The 26,312-nt window shown below is 49.6% G+C and overlaps 2 protein-coding genes across 5 annotated transcripts in view; one reads left to right on the forward strand and one right to left on the reverse strand.

Annotated features, from left to right (window-relative positions):
• The window catches only part of CENATAC (centrosomal AT-AC splicing factor), a 365,184-nt gene that overhangs the window by 206,858 nt on the left and 132,014 nt on the right, over positions 1-26,312 (reverse strand). The gene's annotated exons all lie outside the window — the stretch shown is intronic.
• USP28 (ubiquitin specific peptidase 28) lies at positions 965-23,974 on the forward strand. Of its 4 annotated transcripts, XM_069876626.1 has the most exons (25): positions 965-1,125; positions 2,538-2,670; positions 3,844-3,952; positions 4,655-4,817; positions 6,013-6,099; positions 6,925-7,062; positions 7,485-7,558; positions 8,150-8,226; positions 8,590-8,735; positions 10,859-10,986; positions 11,152-11,247; positions 12,453-12,632; positions 13,668-13,870; positions 14,103-14,173; positions 14,862-15,090; positions 16,469-16,672; positions 17,555-17,694; positions 17,870-18,055; positions 18,937-19,032; positions 19,986-20,164; positions 20,262-20,340; positions 20,599-20,678; positions 21,640-21,763; positions 22,565-22,763; positions 23,674-23,974. In XM_069876626.1, exons 1-25 carry the CDS (start codon positions 1,057-1,059, stop codon positions 23,847-23,849), a joined length of 3,366 nt encoding a protein of 1,121 aa, XP_069732727.1. In that variant the 5' UTR covers positions 965-1,056; the 3' UTR covers positions 23,850-23,974. The 4 variants fall into 4 exon arrangements, with proteins under 4 accessions (XP_069732727.1, XP_069732728.1, XP_069732729.1 ...); XM_069876627.1 differs by lacking the exon at positions 18,937-19,032; XM_069876628.1 differs by lacking the exons at positions 17,870-18,055; positions 18,937-19,032 and having other exon boundaries at positions 967-1,125.

Consider the following 26,312-nt stretch of genomic DNA (forward strand, 5'->3'; position numbering starts at 1 on the left):
TGAGCTTTGCTGACAGCAGGATCCCAGGCAGCCTTTGCAAACCAGGCATACATGATACAGGTTTTCCTGCTGTAATATCCACTACCCACAATGCCAGCCGTGTCTCAGTGTCAGGTTTCACCCAGACTGAGCAGCAGATGAACCACGGCCACAAAAGGAGGGTGGTGGGACCACTCTGCTGGGGCTCCTTGTAGAGCAGCTGGTTGAGTTATCCATGACTTGGTAAGCGCAGCGACCGCTCCTGGGGTGAGCCAGGGCTACAAGAGTGAATGGCCTCAAGCTCCACCAGGGGAGGTTCAGGCTGGACATCAGAAAGAAATTTTTCATGGGAAGAGTCATTGGGCACTGGAACAGGCTGCCCAGGGAGGTGGTTGAGTCACCTTCCTTGGAGATGTTTAAAAGGCAGGTAGATAAGGTGCTGAGGGGCATGGTTTAGCGGTTGATAGGAATAGTTGGACTCGATGATCCTGGAGGTCTTTTCCAACCTAGTGATTCTGTGATAAGTCTGGAAAAGAAAATCTCTGTAATCGTGGTTTTCAAGTGGTCGACCGTAGAACAGAACCTGGAGCGAGCATCTCGCCAAAGCTTGAGCCGCCCGTCTGGACGGGGAAGGAGCAGCGACAGCAGCCTCTGGGCCCTTATTCTGACACCTTATTGTCAGGGAGAAGTGACGTGCACAAATGGCATGTGTGGCCGGGCTGAAAATAGCCCCTCGCCGATCCCCGGGGAGCAGGCGGCCTCCTTATATGTCCCGCTGCACATGCCGCGGCCGCGGCCAAGAGGTGCCCCTGCCTTCCGCAGGTGCCGGGCGGCTGGTGGGGGGCCGGCGTTTCCTCTCGACCAGCAAACATCCTCGTGAGGCTACAGCAGAGTGCATGTTAATTTGAAATAACTCATGTTCAGGCTGACGTGGGCATTGCTGTTGGGTGAAGGGGGTTTTGTATCTGTCTGCAGCAATATTCCATTGAGCCCTCGGCGCGCCTTGTGGAACCAGCTCAACCAGTCCTGGCCATCTTTTCACTCAAGCTCTTTATTTCTTCCATGTAGGAACGCCAGATGCTTTTAAAACAGCTGAAAGAGATCACGGGAATTCAGGATCCGGCTTTCCTTCATGCAGCTCTAAAGGTTGGTGCCTGTTGTTGTTCCATGGATAGGAGAGCTCTGGATTTGTCCCAGCGGTCAGGCGAGTCCAAGCCCTCTCGAAATGCCTGGGTCGGATGCTCAGTGGCGAGCCCGTGGGCTGATGCTGAGCCCGTGGGCTGATGCTGAGCCTGGTAGCCAGTGCGTGGGCTCCGCAAGCCGTCCCGTGTGGGGTAATTTGGTTCATTCTGCCCTCGCTTTTGCTTCACCTGGGGCCACAGCTGCTGGTTGTCTTGTCATCTTGTCAGAACAGTCATCTTGACTCCAAAGCAAGGGGACACGGGAATCTCTGGAACTTGGAGAAGCATTATGTACCTGGAAATATTCCCTCTCCTAGTCTGTGTTTCAGTGTTTATTATAAACTGCAGTGCTGCACTGGCTGCAGCCGTGTGGGTCAGGGCTCATCAGATGCCATCCATCGTCCTGAGATGTCGCAGCAGGATGGGGGCTGTGCTGGAAGTACACGGAGGGGCTTGTTTGAGGAAATCCATAAATCATAGAGTAGTTTGGGTTGGAAGGGACCTTAAAGATCGTCTGAAGATCATTGTTTAGCCTGGAGAAGAGGAGGCTGAGGGGAGACCTCATTGCCCTCTCCAACTCCCTGAGAGGAGGTTGTGGAGAGGAGGGAGCTGGGCTCTTCTCCCAAGTGACGGGGACAGGACGAGAGGGAATGGCCTCAAGCTCCGCCAGGGGAGGGTCAGGCTGGACATTAGGAAAAATTTTTTCACAGAAAGGGTCATTGGGCACTGGCAGAGGCTGCCCAGGGAGGGGGTTGAGTCACCTTCCCTGGAGGGGTTTAAGGGACGGGTGGACGAGGTGCTGAGGGTCATGGTTTAGTGATTGATGGGAATGGTTGGACTCGATGATCCAGTGGGTTTCTTCCAACCTGGTGATTCTATGATTCTATGATCTAGTTCCACCCCCCCTGCCATGGTCAGAGACACCTCCTACTAGATCAATTAGATGTTCCTTCCAGAACTAAAGTCTAGGAAACGTTAGGGTAAGGGTTAGGGGGTTTAGCCCATCGCGATGCTTTGAAGAAGGTCCTCGCGCAGTAAGAAACACATCTTGAAATCGATGGAGAGTTTGATTCCCATGAGTCTCCCACTGGCAAGGTACCTGCCCACAACCTGGGCCTCCTGTGACTGCTGGAATCTCTTTGCGAGGAAATAGAACTGGATAACAGAGTCTATATTGTTGTAGCAATGCAGCTGGGGTGCTTTCTGGTAGAGACATTCCAACCTCTGCTATTTTGGGTTCGTACTATTGCTCGGCTCTCTGGTGAGCAGGGCAGGCAGAGCTGGTGGCGCTGTGCCTGCCTCGGCCGCGGACGCAGGACGTGTCGCCCCAGTGTAGGTGAAGTAACCCTGTGGATTTTTCCCCTGTCACCCTGCTAGGCTGCCAATGGAGACCTCACGGGAGCAGTCACCTTCCTGACAGACGAGCACTCTCAGGAGCCGGCTCAGGACGCGGCTGCTGCGGAGCCGTCCGCTTGGGAAGGCAGCGCTGTGGGCAAGCAGCTCACACCAAGTAAGTAATTTCTCTGCTCACCCATACGGTTTCACCCGTTCCAGCTGGAATACTGCTCCTCCCAGCTTCTGCCAGTGAATTCCTCCAGCTCCTGTCCCAGCACTGAGCTGATTTTGCCAGTACTCACCCCTTGCTGTGGAACAGCTCAAGGAATTAAGCCTTCCTGGTGAAGGAGAGCTGCATGCCAGAGGAAGGTGGCTCAGGAGTCTCCTAACAGCGTTTGTAGGTGAGACACATAGATACAAAGCTGGTCTCGTCTAACACAGAAATTCTACAAAGCTCCTAAAGCCAAGCAAGCAGGAGAGAGAACTGAACCCCTGTGAGGATCACACATTTCTTTCTAACAGCATCTACCGGCAAAACTGAGCATTCAGTATCACATTTCCATGGAAACTTAAACTGTTGTTTGAGCTGGCAATTCGACTACCTGGAAATTCTCTTAGATGTTACAGGTACTGGCAAAACCAGCTGTCCATTTGGCATGTTTAGATGTAAGAAGCGTAATTGTAGCCTGAGGTAGTTGAGAGCAGTTTATTAAACCTTTTTGCTCATGACACACCCATTAACTGGAACTTTCCCAAGTGGTGTTATCACCAGGCAGGTTCACAGTGCCAAAATGTGCTGGGAGCTTTGAAGCAGCGCCAGGAGCAGCGCAGTGCCCTTTGTTCCACCCTGGAAAGCTCCCACCTCTTCCAGAACGACTCGTTGTCCTTTCTCCTCCTTTCCTGCATAGCCGCTACGTTAAATTTCTCATAACTGAGCATCCTGACACGAGCAAAGGAGTGTGATTCTGTTAAAATCTTTTATTTCCCCTAACAGTGTCAGTTGTCAACACTGGTGTCGAGGCACAGGATGAGCAGCACCTGATGTTTCTGTTTCACTATTTCAAGAGATCTGAAATGTTTCCTCAAGCTCTGAATTCGAGGGTGAGGAAATTCAGCCAGTACAGCTGCCCAGTCTGTGCTGTTCTTATCCACCCAGTCCAGAGCTTTTCAGGTTTCCTGGCGTGATCCAAGCTACAAGGATTTGTATTTAAAACCTGAGCTAGAAAATTCTGCTCTATCAGTTGAAAAATCGTATTTGTGAGGTGTAAGATTTTCTAAAAGTTCTTTTAAACAAAGCATTTGCTTGCTTCTGGTGGAAAACTGATCAGAATGCTGCCTCCGCTCCTAGATGTTCCTGCCACACTTACCATTAACAACACAGACCTCCACACCATCCACACCTTCAAACCACTGGAATCACCAGGAGCTGAGGCTGTGGAAAGAGATGCTGCTGAAAGGTCAGTGGATCTATATGTTGGTTTTGATTTTTCCAGGTATTGTAAGTGGATTAAGCTGCAAAGCAAACATAAATCACCTTCCAGAAGTATCCCTGCTGCTTTTAGGTGTGCTCATTGCCACCTTCTGGCCAGTTGGCCAATATTTCTGGGGCAGCGCTGCAAAATGATGGTTGGAATAGAAAATACAAGTTGAGTCGTGGTTTATTCAGTCCCCGCTGCGCTGTGCTGGCATTATGGCAGGACCTTCAAATCCCGCGTGTAGATTCACCTCACAGCAGTGACTGCTGAGCTGTCTCCTTTTTGCCATGGGTGGGATTTGCCTCCAGTAACAACTGCAGCTCCAGTTCCGCAGGCTGCTGGTTCATAAAAGGAAATTCATAGAATCATAGAATCACCAGGTTGGAAAAGACCCATCGGATCATCGAGTCCAACCATTCCTATCGATCACTAAACCATGTCCCTCAGCACCTCGTCCACCCATCCCTTAAACCCCTCCAGGGAAGGGGACTATTGCCTTCCTCCATCATTGCAAGTTCTACTGCAGTCGTGTTTCCCATCTACCTCACTCAGGAGCTGAAATCTTTCTGGAATCTGGTTGCGCCACGTTCATCCATCAGCACCTGGCTCCGGTGTCCCACTCGTGCCTAGGGGAGTAGTTGTGGGGAGTCTGCGTGAGATGATGTTGTGCGTCTTTTGTGACAGATCGCAGGAAGCACATTCTGCCGAAAGCAAAAACCGCTCCAAAAGGAAACGCTGTGAAGTCTGGGGAGAGAACCCCAGTCAGAACAACTGGAGAAGAGTGGGTGACTGGCCGGTTGGAATGAAAAATATCGGAAACACGTGTTGGTTTAGTGCTGTCATACAGGTAAACTGTGTAGAATCATAGAATCACTAGGTTGGAAAGGACCCACTGGATCATTGAGTCCAACCATAGAATAGTCCTGGCATTGCTGCAGTCTTGGAATCAAAATGTTTATCAGTGTGAATTAAATATGCAACAGGTCTGTGAATCGGTCATCGTATGCAGATGAGCAAATGTGAGCATGGTCAAATGAGGCTTCTGATTTTATCTCGTTGAATCATGGGATGGTTTGGGTTGGAAGGGACTTCGAAGTCCATCCAGTCCCACCCCTGCCATGGGGAGGGACACCTCCCACTGGATCAGGGGCTCCAAGCCCCATCCAACCTGGCCTTGAACCCCTCCAGGGATGGGGCAGCCACCCCTGCTCTGGGCAACCTGGGCCAGGGCCTCCCCACCCTCACAGCAAAACATTTCTCCCTAAGATCTCATCTCAATCTCCCCTCTTTCAGCTTATTCGATATACTTATGTTTGGTTCTGGGTGTGCACAGACAGAGCCAAAGAGCAGTTTAATAGACTGTGTAAAAATAGATGGGGATACGCATCATCTGTGTGTGTGTGCAGGGGCTTTTGGTGCAGTGATGTCCAAATGCTTCCTGAATGACAGAGGCTTGACTGGCAAAATGAACCGATAATTTAATTTTACTGCAGTTATTGCTGGCTCCATAACACACGGTGTATCGTATTCCAGTTAATGGAACGCTCTGGCTGAGATGCCTGAACAACTAAGCGACTCGACAGTGTGTATTATTAGTGATAACCTCAGTGAGAAGAGACAGCAGTGAGTGGGGCTGAGCAGCTTTGTCTCTTCTGACCGTTTCAGGTCGGCAGATAGATGTTAATCAATCATGCGGCTCCAGCCTCGAGGGGAGGTCAGAAAGCTTCAAATGGGCCCTTTCTCACTGTGACGCATTCCTGGATCCTTGCTCTAAGCTTGCCTGTGCGGAGCGCTTTCCTAAAATGGTTAAATATATCTGGAAATAGTTAGAGGTATCCTTGAAATGATGGCATTTCATTCTTCGGGTTTAGATGTGCTGGTCCAGCACACGGACTGCTCACTTCGTAACCATTTCTTTCCTAACACAAGAATTAGAAGTTAGCAAAAAGGCTGTCGAGTAAAAGAGTGATGATGGGGCATGAAATAGCAGTGAGTCAGATCTGGTGGGTGCTGACTGCTCTATAACTCTCCTTCCCTTTCAGTCGCTGTTTCAGTTACCGGAATTCCGGAGGCTGGTCCTTGGATACTCTCTCCCACCAAACGTGCTTGAAAATTGTCAGAGTCGCACTGTAAGTTTTTATTGACTAACAGAGCAAAGCTTCCCTCTTTCGTGCTCTACTGTTCTACTCTTTCTCTAAGCGGATTTAATTTGGGGCCATCTGGGACTCCTGTGCCGCTGTTAACGGCTTTCAAATTGTCAGATTGCATTAAAGACAAATTTGGGGAATATATTTCAAAGACAGAGTCGCTGTGGAAAAAAATCCGATGCTTCTCATCAAGCTTTTCCCTAGAGCTTCTGACTGCTGCAGGAAGACATTTGTCCAATAAAACATTTTTGGTAGCTTCAGGTTGTTGGTTTGTTTAAAACAGAACCTCATGTGCTGTATTGGAGCTGGTGTTTGAGTCTCTTGGAAGGGTCTTCTCACCCCAGTGTCTTCAGAGAGTGGCCAGCAGAAGGTGCTCAGAGAATATTTGCATACACAGAATATCAGAAGCGAAGGCTAATTCCTTTAGCTTGTGGCCACCACTAGTGAAGAGCTTTGCTTTACTTGCTCTCATGACTTGGTACTCTAAAAAACCCAAAGTGCAGGCAGGATAAATTCATTAATTCAGTGGCTTTTGCTGCCTGTTGTAGCAGTGATCGCTCCTGGCACTCTGGGTTCTGTTCTGGTTAAATCCTTTCTCCCGTGTGTCTGCTGGGAGACCGATTTCTCCCAAGAAATGACACTGTGTGTCCTTCTGCTTTCATCCTTGCTGAACTCACCCCTTCCCTCGGCTGTTAACCTGCCTCTCAGGGTATGTGCCTGTGCCTCGGGTATTCTTAGTGCTTTGGTTTAAGACGCTGCTTTTTTGAGCTGCGGGAAGCATTTGGCTTTTCTTCTTTTGCGATGCAGGGAAAGAGAAATATTGCGTTCATGCAAGAACTTCAGTGTCTGTTTGCTTTAATGCTGGGGACGCGTCGTAAGTTTGTAGACCCTTCTGCAGCGCTGGAACTCTTGAGGGACGCGTTCAGATCCACGGAAGAACAGCAGGTAAATCTGCCTTAAAAAGCCTTTTGCTTTCTCCGAACGGCACTCGCAATCCTATTCCGCCTCATCCCGCTATTACTTCCAGAGGCCTCTTCCCATGTTTATCAACCGACAAGCAGCTGTCCCTGTGTTGTTTAGGGGAAATGTACGTGCTTGCTAATTAAACAGCCGGCATAGCAGCGCGCTACCCGGTGCCAGCTGGGTGATTGGGTAGCGAGCGCAATCATTTCCTCTCGTTTTGAGACGAGCAGAGCATTTGTCGTCAGTCTCAATCAGCCCAGCGCTTCAATTCACCCTCCCCTGGGCTGGGTAGACACGGCAGTGCCAGGGGGGTCGTGCTCCAGTAGGATTGTGAGACCGGAAAACCAGGGAAACAATTCCTGGTCGGCATCGCAACTGACTCTTGGCTTTTGTCTCTCTTGTAGCAAGATGTGAGTGAAGTCACACACAAACTGCTGGACTGGCTGGAGGACGCGTTCCAGCTTGCTGTTAATGTGAAGTGAGTTCTTGAGGATTTTGCTGAGGAGAACCAGGTTTTAAACAAGAGGGCTTTACGTGCTAATTCCAAGGAAATGCTAGAGAGTGGTTTTATTCACTGGCGATGATGCTCCTCCAGCTTGAAATGTGCTTATGAAACCTTATACGTACATTCTCAATGATCCGGTGGGTCTTTTCCAATCTGATGATTCTATGATTTTCTGTACCCAAGTGGAGGACTCTGTTTAATGCCGATACGGCCTGCAGAAGGAAATAAGCTTTATAGTGGATCTGAGCAGAGCTGGTGACCATGAAAGATCTGTTATTTTGGAACAGCGTTTCAAAAGGTGGTGCCTTCACTTGTTTGGGTTTTCTTCCTTGCCAGTGTGGTTGGAAGAGACCTTAAAGCCCACCCAGTTCCAACCCCCTGCCATGTTACGATGAGCTTTTGAGTATGAACACAGATGGATGTTTCCTCTGTATTTTGTGCTTGGGTAGAAAACTTATACTTTGGGCTGCAGGCAAATTCCCAAGCAAAGGCCTCGATTTAGACTTGGGGCTTTTTCCCAGCTCACAGCTGCAAACCGACATGTGCTTTTTCTTTCTGAACCAGGAGCCCAGGGGACAAATCTGAAAATCCAATGGTCCAACTTTTCTACGGGACGTTCTTAACTGAGGGCATCCACGAGGGTGAGTGCAGGGTCTGGGAGATGCTCTTCTTCACTTCTCGGAGTGTGTTGATTTGTGGCAGTGAGCACATGGGATTTTGTTTCACGTTCCTGATGAAATTGCCTTTTTCTTTAAACCTATAGATAGTCTTGGTGATAAAAATGTTACAGAACATTTTAAAGTCTGTCTTCTGAAAATATTAAGTACTCACAAGTGTTTGTGTATGTGAAAGCAGGAGAATTACTCTGCTTGAGGTGTGTACAGTGAGCTGGATGTGGTTCAGTTCTTTCAAGTTGTGCCCTTGCCTGGCGCTGACAGTCGTGGGTTAATCAGACTTGGTTTGTCCTCTGAAGTTCATGGTTTTCTATCATTTCCATCACCCAGGCAACGCGTTTTCCAAGATCGAGACCTTTGGTCAGTATCCCCTTCAGGTAAACGGTTATCGGAACTTGAACGAGTGCTTGGAAGGAGCCCTGGTGGAGGGAGAGATGGATGGGGCGGCATCGCAGTCAGTGAAGTATGGAGAGGAGGTTAGTTCTGGGGGGTTTCGTGGAGCTTTTGGGTGCCTGCTGCAATGAAATGCAACACAGATGGCGCAGGGGTGTCTCGGTGTGTTCTGGTAGCTTTAAATAGTGACTGTAAATATTCCTTAAGAGTGGAATACAAAATATTTTCTGGATACCTGGAGTCTCACATAAATGTACGTTAGCGTTACACGGTGAGACACCGAGCATTGCTTGTTTGTAAAGCTGTGTTGTCCTGTATAGCCAGTTCGAGGCATTTGTTTTAAATAAAAAGGTCAAGATGTTCTTCTGATGCCTTGTGATAAAGTCTCTCTCTTTCTGTTGAAGCCTACCTGTACCTGAGTAGGGGGAGAACCACTGCCTCCATAGTTTCGGAGGGTAAAAGTACAGTGCTTAACTCCATGGTATGCCATTTGGAATTTGTATCTTTCTCCCTGTTCCAGTGTGTGTTTTCCCTCTCATTTCCACTCTGCTTTTCCAACCGTGCTGATTTATTTTCTTTTTATTTCCTTTTTTTTTTTTCTTTTCTTCAAATCTCACGAATCACAAACCAATCATAAAACGCTGGGTCATAGGGAAGCGGGACGCGAGGGCGCGCGGCATCCGACACGTGGGAGAGCAGCCAAGGAGTTAGCAGAGAGGGAGGATAGGAAATAACGCTCAGAAACGCGCAGGGAGAGGTGTTCCAGGTCGGGGAGAGCATCTGAAAGACTTGTTGCTGTGGTTGCAAGGAGGGATGGAGTCTGGGACATGTAAACCCTGTCCGACTCTAGACACTCATGGTTGTTTCTGGATTTCCCAGTTCCCACTGGATGCGTTTACACCACACGTGGGTGAAGCTGGTAGAGGCTGATGCTGGAGACAGGGAGCTGGCCAGGCAGGATCTTCTCAATCCTAAGTTGTTAATTCCTCCAAATCCTTCGCCGAAAGATAAGGGAAATTGTGGTGGAGGTGTTTTAATCCCTCTTTGCACGGGCAGAAGGAAAAGGCTCTGGCTTTATTTCTGAGAAATCTGACTGGAAAAACTGTGCATCTTAATTTCACTTCCCAGGATGTCGTGGCTAGAGGACGGCATGATAGGGGCCATAGATCATTTTGTCTTTTGAGAACGTAGGTGAGTGTCCTGAGGCTCGAAGCATCAGTGGGGTTAACGAGAGCTTGCATTTCTCCTAGATTCTCACTGTCTCCTTCCTCCTCCGTGTTTGGGTTCTCTAGTTCCGGAGACCGGGCTTCTCATCGGAAAGTTCCTCTCCCTGGCCCTATCCTTCCAAAAAAAATAATAAAAGGAATGGCCTCTGCGGGGCATCTTTCTGATCTAGAAATGTGCTGTTGTGCTCTGATGTGGAATATTTTACTGGGTAGGGTGCCTGGCCTGGCTCCTGTGAAGGGAAAGGAGCGGAGTGTGCTCATCCCGAGCCCAGCGGGGCGCGCGATCTGGGGGTGTCGAGCTGAGATGGGGCCAGGGCGCTGCCGGCAGGGGGTTGGGAAGCCAGGAAGAGCAGGAGGAAGGGCAAATTCAACAGAGTTTTCCTTTCTGCATGGCATTTTTAGTGTTTGGAAAGTGGGGGTTTTCCCTGGATGTACAGAAAGTGGGGGTTTACCCTGAATCTCCTAAATTAGACAGTTTGTAAATAGACAGAGAGAGAGGAGAAGGACTCAGGCACCGCTTAGGGACTTCTGTTTTGTTCTTCATCGCTGCATGTGACCTACATTGGGAAAGAACTCTCTTGGAGGCTCGTAGCTGACATCCAGAGTTTGCTCAGTGTCTGCTAATTTTATAAAATTCAGTGCTGGACCCATTGATAATCCACGAGGCTGGATGTGTCAGGCAATGAAAAGTAACTTTCTGCAAGCTGTTATGAGGCTTCTTCACAGTAAAAAATGGAAAATGGCAGTGGAAATTTGAGTCTCATGAAATTTTGGTTTCTGACCAGTCACTCCGTAAATGAAGAATTGACTAATTTAGTATTTAGAGACAAACAGACATTTTGGATCAACATAAAATCATTTAGGATTAATCTAAAATCATTTCAGATTAATCTAAAATCATTTAGGATCAGTCTAAAATGTGCCGTTTAGCAGTCATCTTAAAACAAGTCCCTCTGGGGGCATTTCTGCTTCTGTTACAGCGCTGGTTTACAAAACTCCCACCAGTACTGACCTTTGAACTCTCCCGATTTGAGTTCAATCAGTCCCTAGGACAGCCAGAGAAAATTCACACCAAGCTAGAATTCCCCCAGACTATTTATATGGACAGGTGAGTCGCTCTGTTTCGGTACTTTTAAAGCTGTTGCTTTGCTGTAATTAAAGAAATTAAGCAGGTCGTATGGGTGAGCGAGGAAGGATTATGGAATATTTGTGAAAGACTGGATGTTAGAAGTGAATGGATCCGATGAGGAGGGCTCTGTGTTTTCCTATTCAGGTACCTCTACAGCAGTAAAGAGCTGATCCACGTGAAGAGAGAAGAAATGAAGAGATTGAAGGAGAAAATGGTGCTTCTGCAGCAGAAACTAGAAAGGTGAGGGGTCGGCTGGCTTTGGTTTTGTGCCCTCTGGAAGCAAAAGCTTCGTTTTAAACCAGCATTCCAAGAGGAGAGAGACTCGTAGGGGAAGAAGAAGCAGAACCAGGTTGGTTCTGAGAAGGGTGGAGGAGGATGTGTGGGTTTTATAACAAACTCGTGGGGTTGATGGTTCCTGAACGCTCCTGATGCTATTAAAGAGTCAATTTTTTAAATGCCACAGTTGTCACTGTCAACTGTGTGGCAAGTTTCATCGAGGGAGCCAAGGAACACGTTACAAAGGTTGCATTTTATCCTGGACGTCCCTTTTAGCTTGGCATCTGGCTTTATACATTAAGGAAGGACGGAGATTGAGAGCAAAGACCTGGCTTGGGGGCAGACAGGAGATTTACTTTTCCAGGTGCTTTGTGTAAGAGTCCTGTTAATCAAAACTAAACTTGCTTTCAGTTTGTGAAATGTAAAATGACATTGGTGAAGGGGCTGGAGAACAGGCCTTATGAGGAGCGGCTGAGAGAGCTGGGGGTGTTTAGCCTGGAGAAGAGGAGGCTGAGGGGAGACCTCATTGCTCTCTCCAGCTACCTGAAAGGAGGTTGTGGAGAGGAGGGAGCTGGGCTCTTCTCCCAAGCGACAGGGGACAGGACGAGAGGGAATGGCCTCAAGCTCCACCAGGGGAGGTTCAGGCTGGACATTAGGAAAAAATTTTTCGCAGAAAGGGTCATTGGGCACAGGCAGAGGCTGCCCAGGGAGGGGGTTGAGTCCCCTTCCCTGGAGGGGTTTAAGGGACGGGTGGGGGAGGTGCTGAGGGACATGGGTTAGTGATTGATGGGAATGGTTGGACTCGATGATCTGGTGGGTCTCTTCCAACCTGGTGATTCTATGATTCTATTTGTGAAGAAGGGGCAAGCAAAGAGGCGGCACCGGGGAGATGCTGGTGTGCCTGGAGAAAACGGCTCATATTTAGCCTGCACTTGTTTTTCTAACCCTCTTTCCTTCACTGCTTGAACTGCCTTCATCCCAATGCCGGAGTTTTTATTCCGCATTGATCTCCTCTCATCAGCTCAGGTTGGATGGGGCTTTGACCCCCCTGATCCAGTGGGAGGTGTCCCTGCCCGTGTCAGGGGTGGGACTGGATGGGCTTTGAGGTCCCTTGCAGCCCAAAACATTCTGTGATTCTATGATCAACCCACCCCTCGCTGTGTCCATAGGTACATGAAGTACGGCTCTGGCCCAGCCCGCTTCCCACTACCAGACATGCTGCAGTACGTTCTGGAGTTCATCACCACTGAGCCAGCGAGGGTTGTTCCTCCAGCCCAGGACTCCCAGGCAGCGCTCCTGCAGTCCCAGGCTGAGCCCGGTGTCCTGCACGGGCCCTCGCCACCAGACCGGTTAGTGAACAGGAGTAAAAAGAGAATACTTTGCCTTTCACCTTAGTGCACCTGGTTATAACACTGCATATAACACTGGGGGGCATGGTTTAGTGTTTGATAGGAATGGTTGGACTTGATGATCCGGTGGGTCTCTTCCAACCTGGTGATTCTATGATTCTGTGATTCTATTTAGTCCGTTCTATTTCCTTTCCCAAAAGCATCACTGTATTCCTCGTCTGAGCAGCAATTCTGGGTTAAATTCTGTGCTCTTTTCAGTTAGGCTGCTGATTTTTTTGCTTCATCAGCCAGTAAATTATTGCAGTACTGGATTACTACAAACCTGGCCAGCGTGGTTGGCTTACGCTGAGTTCAGCTGAGTAAATACATGAATTTCTTAGTAGTTAGGGAAGGGATTGTTGTTTAGCCTGGAGAAGAGGAGGCTGAGGGGAGACCTCATTGCTCTCTCCAGCTCCCTGAAAGGAGGTTGTGGAGAGGAGGGAGCTGGGCTCTTCTCCCAAGGGACAGGGGACAGGACGAGAGGGAATGGCCTCAAGCTCCACCGGGGAGGTTCAGGCTGGACATTAGGAAAAAAATTTTCACAGAAAGGGTCATTGGTCCCTGGCAGAGGCTGCCCAGGGAGGGGGTTGATTCCCCTTCCCTGGAGGGGTTTAAGGGACGGGTGGATGAGGTGCTGAGGGACATGGGTCAGTGATTGATGGGAATGGTTGGACTCGATGGTCGGATGGGTTTCTTCCAACCTGGTGGTTCTATGATTCTAATTGCTTGTTGTGGAGCTGTTCTTACAGACTTCTGTAAGAATTTTGGCTTTTATTCATCCTATGTTTTATGTGCTCTGTTAAGGAAGAAGCACATTTCAGTGTACCTGTTCTCTTTGTATTTTATACTGCCTCAGAAAGGGAATCCTGCTTTGGCTCCAGAGGACGTTTTATTGGGTTGATTTCTTATTCTTTACCAAAAAGGAAAAAAAAAACAAAAACAAAAAACAGAGAAAGATTGAAAAAACCTCCACTCCTCTTGGATTTTGCTTCGCAGCATACAAGAAAGGAAGGCTGCTGCCGTGGGAGATGCAGCTTGCTTTTCAGCAAGTTCCTCGCTGCAGCAGGAATCGAGTGCACCCCTGCAGCCTTCGGAAGTACCTGAACACCCAGCTCCTCGTGTGGTTTCTGAGGAAGAGTTGAACCTTGTCCGCACGTGCCTGCAGCGATGGAGAAACGAGATTGAACAAGACATTCAAGGTGGGCTCCTAATATGTTTCTCGCGTGTTTTCTTGTTGAATGCCAGCCAGGTTGCCCTCTGTTGGATGTATTTGATGTACCAACTCATCTTGTGCAGGCTCAGCCCTGCTGTTAAGTGTGTTTGATGGTTACTGCATGGCTTCGGACTTCTGGAAGTGGAAAGGGGCTGGAGCAGCCTGCTGAGCAGTCGTTAATGTCTCTGTCTTTCTCTCGTTGGTGATGTTCTTGGCAGAGCTGAAGGAGTCCATTACCAGAATCAACCTGTCCATGGAACAAATGTACTGTGACCCTCTCCTCCAGCAGGTAAGGAATGCAGCTTCAGTAGGGAAATATTGAATTGATACTGCTCTTATTGGCTTTTACTGTCATCCTCTTTATCATAGAATCATAGAATCACTAGGTTGGAAGAGACCCACCGGATCATTGAGTCCAACCATTCCCATCAATCACTAAACCATGTCCCTCAGCACCTCGTCCACCCGGCCCTTAAACCCCTCCAGGGAAGGGGACTCAACCCCCTCCCTGGGCAGCCTCTGCCAGTGCCCAGTAACTCTTTCCGTGAAAAATTTTTTCCTGATGTCCAGCCTGAACCTCCCCTGGTGGAGCTTGAGGCCATTCCCTCTCGTCCTGTCCCCTGTCCCTTGGGAGAAGAGCCCAGCTCCCTCCTCTCTACAACCTCCTTTCAGGTAGTTGGAGAGAGCAATGAGGTCTCCCCTCAACCTCCTCTTCTCCAGGCTAAACACCCCCAGCTCTCTCAGCTGCTCCTCATAAGGCCTGTATCATACTTTAAACAATCCCAGTACGATGACGAAGCAGAGAATAGGTTCTTCTTGAAAATCTTGTTGCTTTTTCCCTCAAAAGTCCATTCTCACTTAGTGGGAAATGTACCGCAGGGGTCAGGAGCTCTGAACTTGTCTGCAGTGTCTGTAGGGAGGTCGGGCAAAGTCATTTCCCTGAGGTACGTCTGAAACGGTGTCCGTGTGCGTTGCAGGTTCCCTACCATTTGCACGCAGTCCTGGTGCACGAAGGGCAAGCGAACGCCGGTCACTACTGGGCGTACATCTACGACCAGCCCCGCCAGCGCTGGCTCAAGTACAACGACATCTCCGTCACCGAGTCATCCTGGGAAGAACTGGAGAGAGACTCGTTCGGAGGCTTCAGGAACGCCAGCGCCTACTGCCTGATGTACATTCATGACAAGGCGTCCTGCTGTGCCACAGGTACCGCAGCCAGAACTGCTGATTAATTAAGCCATCACGTATTATCTTGTTCTTATGTTCCTTGGCTTTGGCACCGTCGTCTCATGACGATGCAAAAACCTCACCCCAAATAAACGTGCAATAATCTGCTCCGTGCTCAATTCATTCCTAAATCCCTGGTAGGGTTGAAGGGTAAAGCAAGCAGGGTACCAATGGGATTGGATACAGTGCTTTCAGTATTATTAATCAGTAATTAATCACTATCAATACTCAAGCTCCCCGTTTGCCCCTTCCACCATGCATCTATTCCTGACATTTTTCACTTTGAGCCTCTCTATAGTTTCATATAAACTAGATGTTTCTCTTATAAGGGCACGTGCAACACCTACTACATCATTTCTCCCATATTTATTGTGCTTTCTGACTACTTGGCTTCTTTTTTATGGATATGTTGAACCTAAACCAGGTTCTTTTTTTTTTTTTTTTTCACAGCCTTCCCCAGTGCATGAGTTATTGGATGTATATATAGATGTACAAGTGTGTTTGCAGTGCCAATGTATAAATAGTTACGGGGAGGAATTATTGCACACGTGGCACCATACATGGCAAGCAGCTGTAGGAGAAACTAATAATTTCACGCGTGGTTCATGGCGATGTAATAAATAGAAGGAAACAATAGAGAACTGTTATTCTGTTCATTGCTAAATCCGGCTGATGAGGAGCTGGTGGTTCTTTGTTTCCTTGTGACAGTTCCGTTTCTGAAATGAACCCATAGGTTGAGTTTTTCTTCCCTAATTTAATGCAGTTTTTGATGCTTTTACAATGGGTGGGTAAGAATATCCAGAGTATAGAACTGCCGTTCGCTTTTGGTAGATTTGAAGAGCTGTCTAAGGCTGATACCACTTGGGTTTGTGCTGGTTTAAAGCTGAATACTGAAGTAGCTCTAAAAAAGTGCTGTGGAATAGCAGCATGTCTCTCTCACTGTGGAATCCATGCAGTTCCCTACATTTATATGTTATGCAGAGTTGTGGATCTGATGTCTCCAGCTGAATTATGACTTTTCTGGCCATTGGCAGTGTAAATACCGTTCTCTGCTCAGTGGGAGCCCTTGGATAAGGATGTATTCCTGCAGCAGCAGGCTCCGTGTCTGGAATTTCTCTGTGATCAGTGCCGCCCGGTGGTAGAACAACACTGGGTTCTGTTTCCCATAACTCTAGATTTGTCTTTATTTTTGCAGTGTTGCTTACGAATCACCTTAAATCACAAAGCTAGTAGAAGGGTGGCTTTTCTCCCACTTCTCCCTCAATTTCAGTGTGGTTTTCCATAAATTTGAGTAGTCCATGATGGTGATGCCCCTCTCCTACGTGTTCAGTTAGAACCAGTCCTGCTTTTCTTGTAGACAAGGATGATGGCTCCGAGGCTGGGCAGTTCCAGAAGGAGGTGGAATCCCTGCCCCTGGAGCTGAGACACTACATCCAGGAGGACAACTGGCGGCTCGAGCAGGAGGCAGAAGAGTGGGAGGGGGAGCAATCTTGCAAGATGCCGCAGATGGAGCCGTCTTCTGCTTCAGAATCACAGGAACTCTCCTCTGAATCGGGACCAGGTAAGGCTGCAACCGGACATGCAAACCTGATTGCAACTAGGAACAGCCAGATGGTCAGAAATAGCCCTGTGCTGGAGCCTTGCACAAATTCCTGGATAACAGGAGAAAACACTGGTGAAGGAGGAACAGCAGCAGGGGGAGACTTTGTCCTGGCAGTACGAAAGGCTATTCCATTATTTTTGCCTGTGCATCCTGCCAGGCTGTCACCAGAAATGCTGTTTTCATAGAATCACAGAATCACCAGGTTGGAAAAGACCCATCAGATCATCGAGTCCAACCATTCCCATCAATCACTAAACCATGTCCCTCAGCGCCTTGTCCACCCGTCCCTTAAACCCCTCCAGGGAAGGTGACTCAACCCCCTCCCTGGGCAGCCTCTGCCAGTGCTCAATGACCCTTTCTGTGAAAATTTTTTTCCTAATGTCCAGCTTGACCCTCCCCTGGTGGAGCTTGAGGCCATTCCCTCTCGTCCTGTCCCCTGTCACTTGGGAGAAGAGGCCAGCTCCCTCCTCTCCACAACTTCCTTTGCTTTCCATCCATTCATTTTTTTTCCATTCTTTTTTTTTTTCCATTCATTTTTTTTTCCCATTCATTTCATGATAATGGGCAGGTCTCATTTCACTTCCAGCCTTTTTTTCTTTAATAAAGATCAATTAGAAAGTGTCCAAGTGCTGTTCCCTGGCATGGGGAAGCGCTACGTGGCAATCCCTGGTGGTGTGTGCCATCCCCACTGAAAAGGGGTGCTCACGCTCACGTGAAATGCCTCCTCCTCTGGGATGAACGCAGCAGCCTTTTAATCCTAACCTACAAAGCATTTTAGAGCAGGAGAGGAGGAGAAATCCAGCTGTTTGTGCTCTCTGATGCCACCCCTCTGTCCTGCAGATCAGGCTTCAGTCTGCGAGCAGAGCGTGCACTCTCTGGCCTCTGAACACGCCAGGATCGCCAAGGAGCAGACAGCCAAGGCCATCGCGAACACTGCCGATGCTTATGAAAAGAACGGCGTTGTAGCTGCTCTCGAGAAGGTAGGAGCTGGGCCCTGGCTGAGGAATCAACCCATTCTTGCCTTTGATTCTTCTGGACAGACCTTTGCTCTCTCCAGTTCTGTGCAATTCTGGGCCACGCTTGACTCGGTCCCTTTTGCTTTCCTGTGTTTTGCTTTGGTTTCTCTTATTCTCTTTCTTTTCTTCTTGGCCACAGCCCCAGGAGGCAGAGCCAGTGAAGGCCCATCCGGGAGAAACAGCCCTTACAGGTCAGGGAGAGCCACCACGGGACGCTAAGGGAACAGAGGCGGCCGCTCAGACTAGCTCACAGGTCTCTGAAGTGGAAATCCCCAGTGTGGGGAAGATTCCCGTTAGATCCGATGCAGACGGATATAATGAGGAGGTACAGATCCCAGTTGCAGGGGTTAATTACTGCCAGTCATTAAGCTATAACTCTGTAGTGAGCTGGCTTGGAGCTTTCACAAGATTGGGTGCGTTGTGGTCTGCCGTGGAACAGCTCTGTTAGCAACGTATGTTTTCCCACTGTGGAAATGAAGGCGTCCAGACCCAATCGTTCAGCGGTTTCGTTTCTAAATCCCCTCAGAAAAGCAGCTCTGTAAAAGCCACTCAATCATTAGGTGTGCACGTTGTTCCTTGAAGTCTTCTTTCCCTCATAACCACATCAGAACTGATCCCAGTGGCGTTAACGTATTGACAGGGCTCTGCTGTCCTCAGTCAGAGTCTCATCCCCTCTCCAAGCCGGGAACCGCTGACAGCAGGACTCACCACACCCCAGCTGCCAGTGTTTCAAATCCCACTGCGGAATCGCACTCACAGGAGCCCAAGCAGTGGGTTGGAATTTCTCTTTCCCAGAAATTTCCCAGAAAACCCAGCTGTTGGGTCTCCTCACATGCGTTTAACCTGGGTGATGTTGGCACCGTGAGCCGCAGCGCTGCGCTCACGTTCCCGTCGCTTAGAAAGGCTGAATAGGACACAGATTGCGTGTTTTGCATCCTCACCTGCTGAATTCGTACTCAAGGCTTGGAATGCCCAGCTTTTAAACTTTTAAGTGCTTAGGAAAGCCCTGCATGTGAAGCGCATGTGATAGACGGAGTCGCAGTGCGCGGCGAACCACAGCTCTGGCTTGTTCCAACGCGTATTCATACGATTTCCTTTGCGCCCCATCTTTTGAAAATGTATCCTGTTCTTCACCGTGCCTTCTCTTCTTTCCCTGTTACCGTTCCCCTGTTGCTGTCTGTGTCTGTCCTCCTGCTCTCGTGGTAGGTGATGCTGAGCCCGGCCATGCAAGGTGTCATCCTGGCTATTGCGAAAGCCCGTCAGACCTTTGATCGCGATGGGTCTGAAGCAGGGCTCGTAAAGGTATCTTCCCTGTTTGCTAAATCAAGTGGTGTGGATATCTGGCTTGACGGAATGAAGAATCCATGCTGTATTGACGTGTCAGGAGTACGAGGGAGCAATCTGTGCAGTTTTCCCTCTAGTTATTGGCCTTTCTGTCCTGCAGTTCAGTTTCTGCTCCTTTATTGTGACAACGTAATTCTATCAATGTACCCTTCGGCTCTAACCCATTTTTAGAGCTTGCAAGAGCTCCCTTCTCCAAGGAGAAAGAACATTTTTTTCTTTTTATTTTAATTTTCACTATTTATTCTGTTAGTATTGGCAATCCTCTCAATCCGGAAAATAAAAAGTAGGCTTCCTTTGTGTGCTTTTTGGAATTTGTTGCCTACATCCTCAATGCAATCAGCAGAAAATAAACCAGCACCCGTGACATGGATTTTTTTGGTACTGATCATGCACGCTTGCTGTGACCTCTCTTGTAAAATGTGTCCTCAAGGAACATCTGTGCGAACGGAGGGATTTGAAAGAACAGGCACTGCTGAATGTGTATGGAGCTGGTGTTGGGTTTTACAGGCAGATAGATTTTATGGAAAATGCCACATAGAATCATAGAATCACCAGGTTGGAAAAGACCCATCGGGTCATCGAGTCCAACCATTCCCATCACTCACTAACCCATGTCCCTCAGCGCCTCATCCACCCATCCCTTAAACCCCTCCAGGGAAGGGGACTCAACCCTCTCCCTGGGCAGCCTCTGCCAGTGCACAATCACCCTTTCCATGAAAAATTTTTTCCTAATGTTCTGCCTAAACCTCCCCTGGTGGAGCTTGAGGCCATTCCCTCTCGTCCTGTCCCCTGTCCATGCTGTTAATCCACAGGAATACAAACCCCTCAGGACAGGTTTAAGCTCCTTGTCAGCTGCCGTGGCATTCCCGGGATGAAGAGCGGAGGTGTCACTGCGTGTTTTCCATTGACAGGCGTTCCACGAGGAGTATTCCCGGCTCTACCAACTGTCCAAAGAGACCCCGACCCCGCAGAACGACGCCCGCCTGCAGCACGTCCTCGTGTATTTCCTACAGAACAAAGCTCCCCAGCAGGTGGTCGACCGGACCCTTCTCGAGCAGTTTGCCGACAAAAACCTCAGCTACGATGAAAGGTTTGTGCCAGGGATTCGGAGGTGAATCAGAATTCCAGGCTTTTCTCACCTGGGAGCAGCCGGGATCACTGTTCTGATTGTTCTCGCCTTGGAGCAGGTCGATCAGCATTATGAAGGTGGCTCGAGCAAAGCTGAGAGAGATCGGTCCTGCTGACGTGGACATGGAGGAGTACAAGGTAAGGGACCCACGTGCCACCTTGGAGCCTTCACGCTGTTGCTGTCCAAAGCGTCTGTGTCCGCGGGAGGATGCTGGAAGGGAGGAGGGATGCGCTGGGAATCTTCAGGAGCTGTCTTTGCAGCCGACTGAAGTGATTTGTGAGAGATGTTTAGACCCTTCCAAGGGTGGAATCCGATACACTCTGGAGCTGCGAAGGAATGTGAAGCGCGTGCGGGTGTTAAGGGTGAGGCTGACACTCAGCTTTCTCAACCCACAGAGATGGCACGAAGACTACAGTCAGTTCCGCAAGGTGTCTGTTTACCTGCTGACGGGCTTGGAGCTGTACCAGAATGGAAAGTAAGTTCCTTTAATTATATGTTCTGATAAGATAAGCTGGAGCCTAGAGCCCCACGATGGCCGGTTCGAGTTTAGTATCCGAGAGCAAGGAGCTTCCCACTTGGACTTTCTTTCTGGAATCTGCCACCAGCCCGGTTGCAGTTCAAATACCAGGACGAGATGCTGGCTGCTCTCTTAGAGTTGCCCCTGATTTTTCCCTCTGTGAAGCAGAGCGTTAGCTTCTCGTTCCCAAAGATGGGATTACAGCAATCATTGGCAGTACTGTCTTTTTTCCTTTGGATTCCTGTATTAAACAGTCTGGAATTGGGTGTTATACTTAGTGTAAACACACATTTTGGAGTTCCCTGGACTCTTAAGAACTTTTAAAGGGCTTTTTTTTTCTCCTTGCTGTTCTACAACCTGTATTTTACGTAAACAATGCAGTGTGGAGGAGGATAGAGCTGCTTTATGAAAAGTTTGTAATTTTCTGGATTTTTCCAATCCAGATAATAAACTGGCTTCCAGAAATAGTTCATTAATTGAAACAGAACTGAACTCCGAGGTGGTTAGCAGTGAAGAACCCCCAGATTCAGGGGGAGCAGTAGAGAGGAGGCTGGACAGGGAGTGTCAGAGCTTCCCTGAGGTGACCCGGTCTCCGTCGGCTGTTCTATTTCCTCACCAGGAGGTTTTATAGGTCATAAAAATGCAAAGAACTGAACACGTTACCTTCTGCCCTTCTCAGAGTGCTATATGAAAGGTCAGCTTTGGCGTTGGAGCTTGGGCTAAGCTGCACACAACCCGGCTTTAAGGGCTCTTCCTGAGGTGCTTGTTTGGCACACGGCGATGCGGAGGATTAATTACTTGACGTAGGGCATCTGTTCACTTAGGCTTTGGCAAGGAAATAAAGGTGCTCCTGTCAGGCTAGACTCGTCAGCCTGAGTGGGAAGGGTGTCCTGCCAGAGCACTGACCCTCTGCTCCTAGGTACCAGGAGTCGCTCACCTACCTGGTCTATGCCTACCAAAGCAACTCCCAGCTGCTGCTGAAAGGAGCCAGGAGAGGAGTGGACGAGTCGCTGATCGCCTTGTACAGAAGGAAGTGTCTCCTGGTTCGTATCGGGAAGCTCTACGCTTCTTCCTGGAAAGGAGGGGAGGGCACAGCCTGGGCTCCTGTAGCGCAGCTCCTGTCCCAGCTGCTGGGTGTGCGTCCTCCAGGGATTCAGCTCGTACCACATCCCCTTTTAGGCGCACGCTTAATTAGCACATTGCATTTAGAGGGAGGGCCCAGATGCTGCTGACCTCACTCTTGGGGTTTAACTCCACGTTTGCGTTGTGAACTCAGTCGTTGCATCCTTTTCTGTCCACTCACTTCTTCCCCCCCATATTTATTTCTAATGTTAATGGTTTCCTCTCTCCAAACAAAATATGATGGGGCAGAAAAATAGCGTAAAGAGGATCTTTGGCTTTAGCTCCCACTCTGTGGTTGCCCAGAGCACTGTAACTGTCTCTCTTGTGGCTGTTACTGTGGCTTCTGCCCCTGACCTGGTACCAGCAACGGTTTGGAACTCTAGGAAGTGATAATTCAGTGAAAGAATGTGCTGTACGACTATTGGGGAGTGTGAGGAGAGGCACATCTGGATCCTTGCATCCTAAAACCAGAATTATAAATAAGCTATATGTACTCTGTACATGTACATGATTAATTACATACACGTTTATAAATATATATATATTTAATCACAGGGGTCACCGCAGAAAGCAATCCACTAAAGGTGGAAGTTCCACCAGAACCTGGTGCCTGGCTCTTCGTGGCCTTCGGTGAAGGGACCGGGGCTGGTTGCCTTTCCTGACAGCATGAGGTCTGTGCTTGCTTTTTACAAGTCTGTCCCCTGATTCTCGCTCCTCTCTAGAAGCTGAACGAGGTGGCGTCGTCTCTGTTCATAAGCTGTGAGGAAGCTCACGTGACAGAAGGCATTAGCATCCTGAACGAGCTGATCATCCCCTGCATGCACCTCATGAACGGTTTCGAGATCTCCAAAGAGGACCTGGATGCCATCGAGGTCATGAGAAGCCACTGGTGCTCCTATCTGGGACGAGAAGACATGGATGGTAGGGAATGGCTGCTCATCTCGCCTTTGTCCTGCTGTTTGTGGGCAGGGTAGTGGATAGACCTGACCGAGAAAGGAATTAGAGGACTAGTTAAAACGCTTCCCTGGCATTTGTATCATAGCACGTCAGGAGCACTGACTGTGAGAGGGGAAATGTGCTTCAGTTGTGCGCTGAGCCATGTTGTAGAACTTAGTCTTCTGCAGCAGAGGAAGGATTGAACACCCTGGAGGTGTTCAAGGCCAGGTTGGATGGGGCTTTGAGCTGCCAGATCCAGTGGGAGGTGTCCCTGCTCATGGTGGGGGGTTGGAACTGGATGGGCTTTGGGTCCATGATTCCTCTGCCCTGAAATGTGAAAAGCAAGTTTCAAGAGAATGGCTTAGCGTTCTCCAGGTGTGCTTTGGGTTTGGTTCGTCTAACCGGATGGGGGGTTCCTGTAGAACCCTGCTTGGCAGGAGGCAGGTGGCCGTCAGTGCTGGGAGATCGTAGAATCATAGAATCACCAGGTTGGAAGAGACCCACCGGATCATCGAGTCCAACCATTCCCATCAATCACTAAACCATGTCCCTCAGCACCTCGTCCACCCGTCCCTTAAACCCCTCCAGGGAAGGGGACTCAACCCCCTCCCTCGGCAGCCTGTTCCAGTGCCCAATGACCCTTTCTGTGAAAAATTTTTTCCTAATGTCCAGCCTGACCCTCCCCTGGTGGAGCTTGAGGCCATTCCCTCTCGTCCTGTCCCCTGTCCCTTGGGAGAAGAGCCCAGCTCCCTCCTCTCTACAACCTCCTCTTAGGTAGTTGGAGAGAGCAACGATGGTTCCCTAAAAGCCGTCACAGCCCTTAGCTCGCAGCCCTGGAGCCCTCTGCCATCAGCCTGTGGCACCACTGACCGTTTCCTCCTCTCGCCCTTCACAGCGAAACAGGAGAGGAAGCTGGGCGAGTTGCTCCCCCGGCTCCTCGACTCCTCCACCGAGGTCGTTGTTCTGAAAGAGCCCCCCAAGATCCGGCCCAACTCCCCGTACGACCTCTGCAGCCGGTTTGCTGCCGTGATGGAGTCCATCCACAAGGCCTCTGCCGTGACGGTGAAGTAGCGAGCCAGCTCCCAGCATCCCAGAGCTCCCAGCACGTGTGGGTGTGCGAGGGCAGAGGAGGGGTGATTCGCGTCCAGCGCTGTCTTCTTTGTAAATACAAACAAATAAAAGCAGTATTGCACTTTTTTTTGGATCTGTAAGCCATGCTTAAGTTGTCCTGGATGATCGTCCACCCGAGGTGCCACGTCGGATCTTGTCAGGCTCCCGCTGGCTGGGTCTGGGTTGTGTGAGCAGGAGGCAGAGAGGATGCGGCTCGCGCTCCGCAGTGCAGGCAGCCGCCTTCTTCAGTCAGTCTTTGGAATCTTAACTGGCAAAAGAAAATATGCAGGAGTCTTCCATGAGTGAGGCAAAGCAAATGCCGGCAGTGCCGAGAGACAGGACGGGGCCGCAGAGGTTGTCTCGACAGCTGGAAAGCTGCCTGGAGGAGAAAGACCTGGGGGTGTTGGTTGAAAAAAACGTGAGCCAGCTGTGGCCCAGGGGGCCAAGAAGGCCAAGGGCATCTTGGCTTGGATCAGAAACGGCGTGGCCAGCAGGGCCAGGGAGGTTCTTCTCCCTCTGGACTCGGCACTGGTGAGACCAAACCTTGAATCCTGTGTTCAGTTCTGGGCCCCTCACCACAAGAAGGATGTTGAGGCTCTGGAGTGAGTCCAGAGAAGAGCAACAAAGCTGGGGAAGGGGCTGGAGAAGAAGAGGAATGGCTGAGAGAGCTGGGGGTGTTTAGCCTGGAGAAGAGGAGGCTGAGGGGAGACCTCATTGCTCTCTACAACTCCCTGAAAGGAGGTTGTGGAGAGGAGGGAGCTGGGCTCTTCTCCCAAGGGACAGGGGACAGGACTCCTCACCTCCACTGGGTTTTCAGTGCTGCCTTAGTGCTGATGACAACTGCGAGGGCAGAATCGGCTCCTTGCTTGGGGGCGGTGGGGTGTTTAATTGATTTTCCGTAGAAGATGGTCCCCGTTTGGGTTTCCTTTGCAGGCAGCCTGTGCTTGCGCTGTGGCAGTTGTTTTAAACCAAATGTTCCAAGTAAGCAGAGGTGAGTCCTGGTGGTTAAGATGATGCAGATTTTTCTAGAGGTGCAATAAAAGCATCTGTTCTATGTTAGAATGAAACAGCGCCCTCCTTGTGTTCATTTCAGTCGGGTCTTGAGGTGCCTCCTGGCTTTGGTGTCAAGAAAGGGAAGTGGAATAGAAAAATAACACTCACAAAGTACTGCAGGAATTTCTGCGGCTCCTGGAGAGGCAGAACGGAGCATGGGCTTGCGAGCTCATCGTGGGTCTCCTGTGGACAGCGGAGCACTTGGGACCTGCCGGGACAGGCATTTCAGGTGCCTTAGCAGAAAAACAGGTGAGTTTGGTGAGTTTGCAGAGATGTGCATTGGAAGAGGCTGGGAAGGCAGGTCCTGAGGAAATGTCTGTTTGTTATCAATGCTGAGAAGTTTCCTTCAGGTCTTGTTCTTTGGAGCAGAGAATCTATTCTGGAGCCCCTTCCCACTGCGAGATGCTCTGCCTTGGCTCTGGGGGTTTGGAAAAGCAAGCGTGCCCTTCCCGAGCCACCCGCAGTGGGTTAGAATTCACATTAAGTGATTGAAGAGGAGGGGAAAACACTTTCTGCCTGTAGCCAGTGTCTCAGTTTTCCTTGGTAATTGAGGAATTGAAACTTTTAATTCCATATTTAGCTGCTAATGTGACCCTGCATTATCACAGCAGCATTTCACCTGCTGCTGGCGGCCCACAAATTCTTGTCAGCTGCGGAGGAAGAGGGGATGGATACACGCTGGTGAGGGGTTTTTTCCCAAGAAATTAGACAGATGTTCCTGGGATTTGTTCTTAGTCCAAAATTTGTTGTAATTAGTGGAGCTGTCTCAGAATGGAGCTCGTCAGCACGGTCCCACCGCTCTCACTCTGTCGGTGAGCGTTCCCCCTTTGTTTAGGAAGAAACGGCTCCTGTGGGAGAGTCTTGCCTTCTCCTGGTGATTGCACGATAAAGTCAGAGTGCTGTTATCCGTGGAGACTCAAGCTGCCGTGTCCCAGCAGTGAGCCCTTCCCTTCCCTTCTGAGGGGCATGGTTTAGTATTTGGTAGGAACGGTTGGACTCGATGATCCAATGGGTCTTTTCCAACCTGGTGATTCTATGAGTCTATGATTCCCCAGGTACTGGGGTGCCATACAGCCAGGCTACAGCGTTTGAAGCTTTGTTTCCCATGAGGGAGGGCAGAGGGATGAGCCTTCCGACCGATTCCTGGGGTGCTCTGGGTACAAAGAACGCAAACACGGAGCTGGTGAGCAGGGACACCAGGGCCCCACCACCACATGCCCAGGCACAGCGCTCCTGTCTCCCGGCCTGTAGACCACACATTGCTGCGAGACAGCTTTTCATAGAATTATAGAATCACCAGGTTGGAAGAGACCCACCGGATCATCGAGTCCAACCATTCCCATCAATCACTAAACCACTCTGACTCGCAGG

This window comes from Phaenicophaeus curvirostris, chromosome 25 (genome assembly GCF_032191515.1).
Source record: "Phaenicophaeus curvirostris isolate KB17595 chromosome 25, BPBGC_Pcur_1.0, whole genome shotgun sequence".
Classification (NCBI taxonomy): Eukaryota; Metazoa; Chordata; class Aves; order Cuculiformes; family Cuculidae; genus Phaenicophaeus; species Phaenicophaeus curvirostris.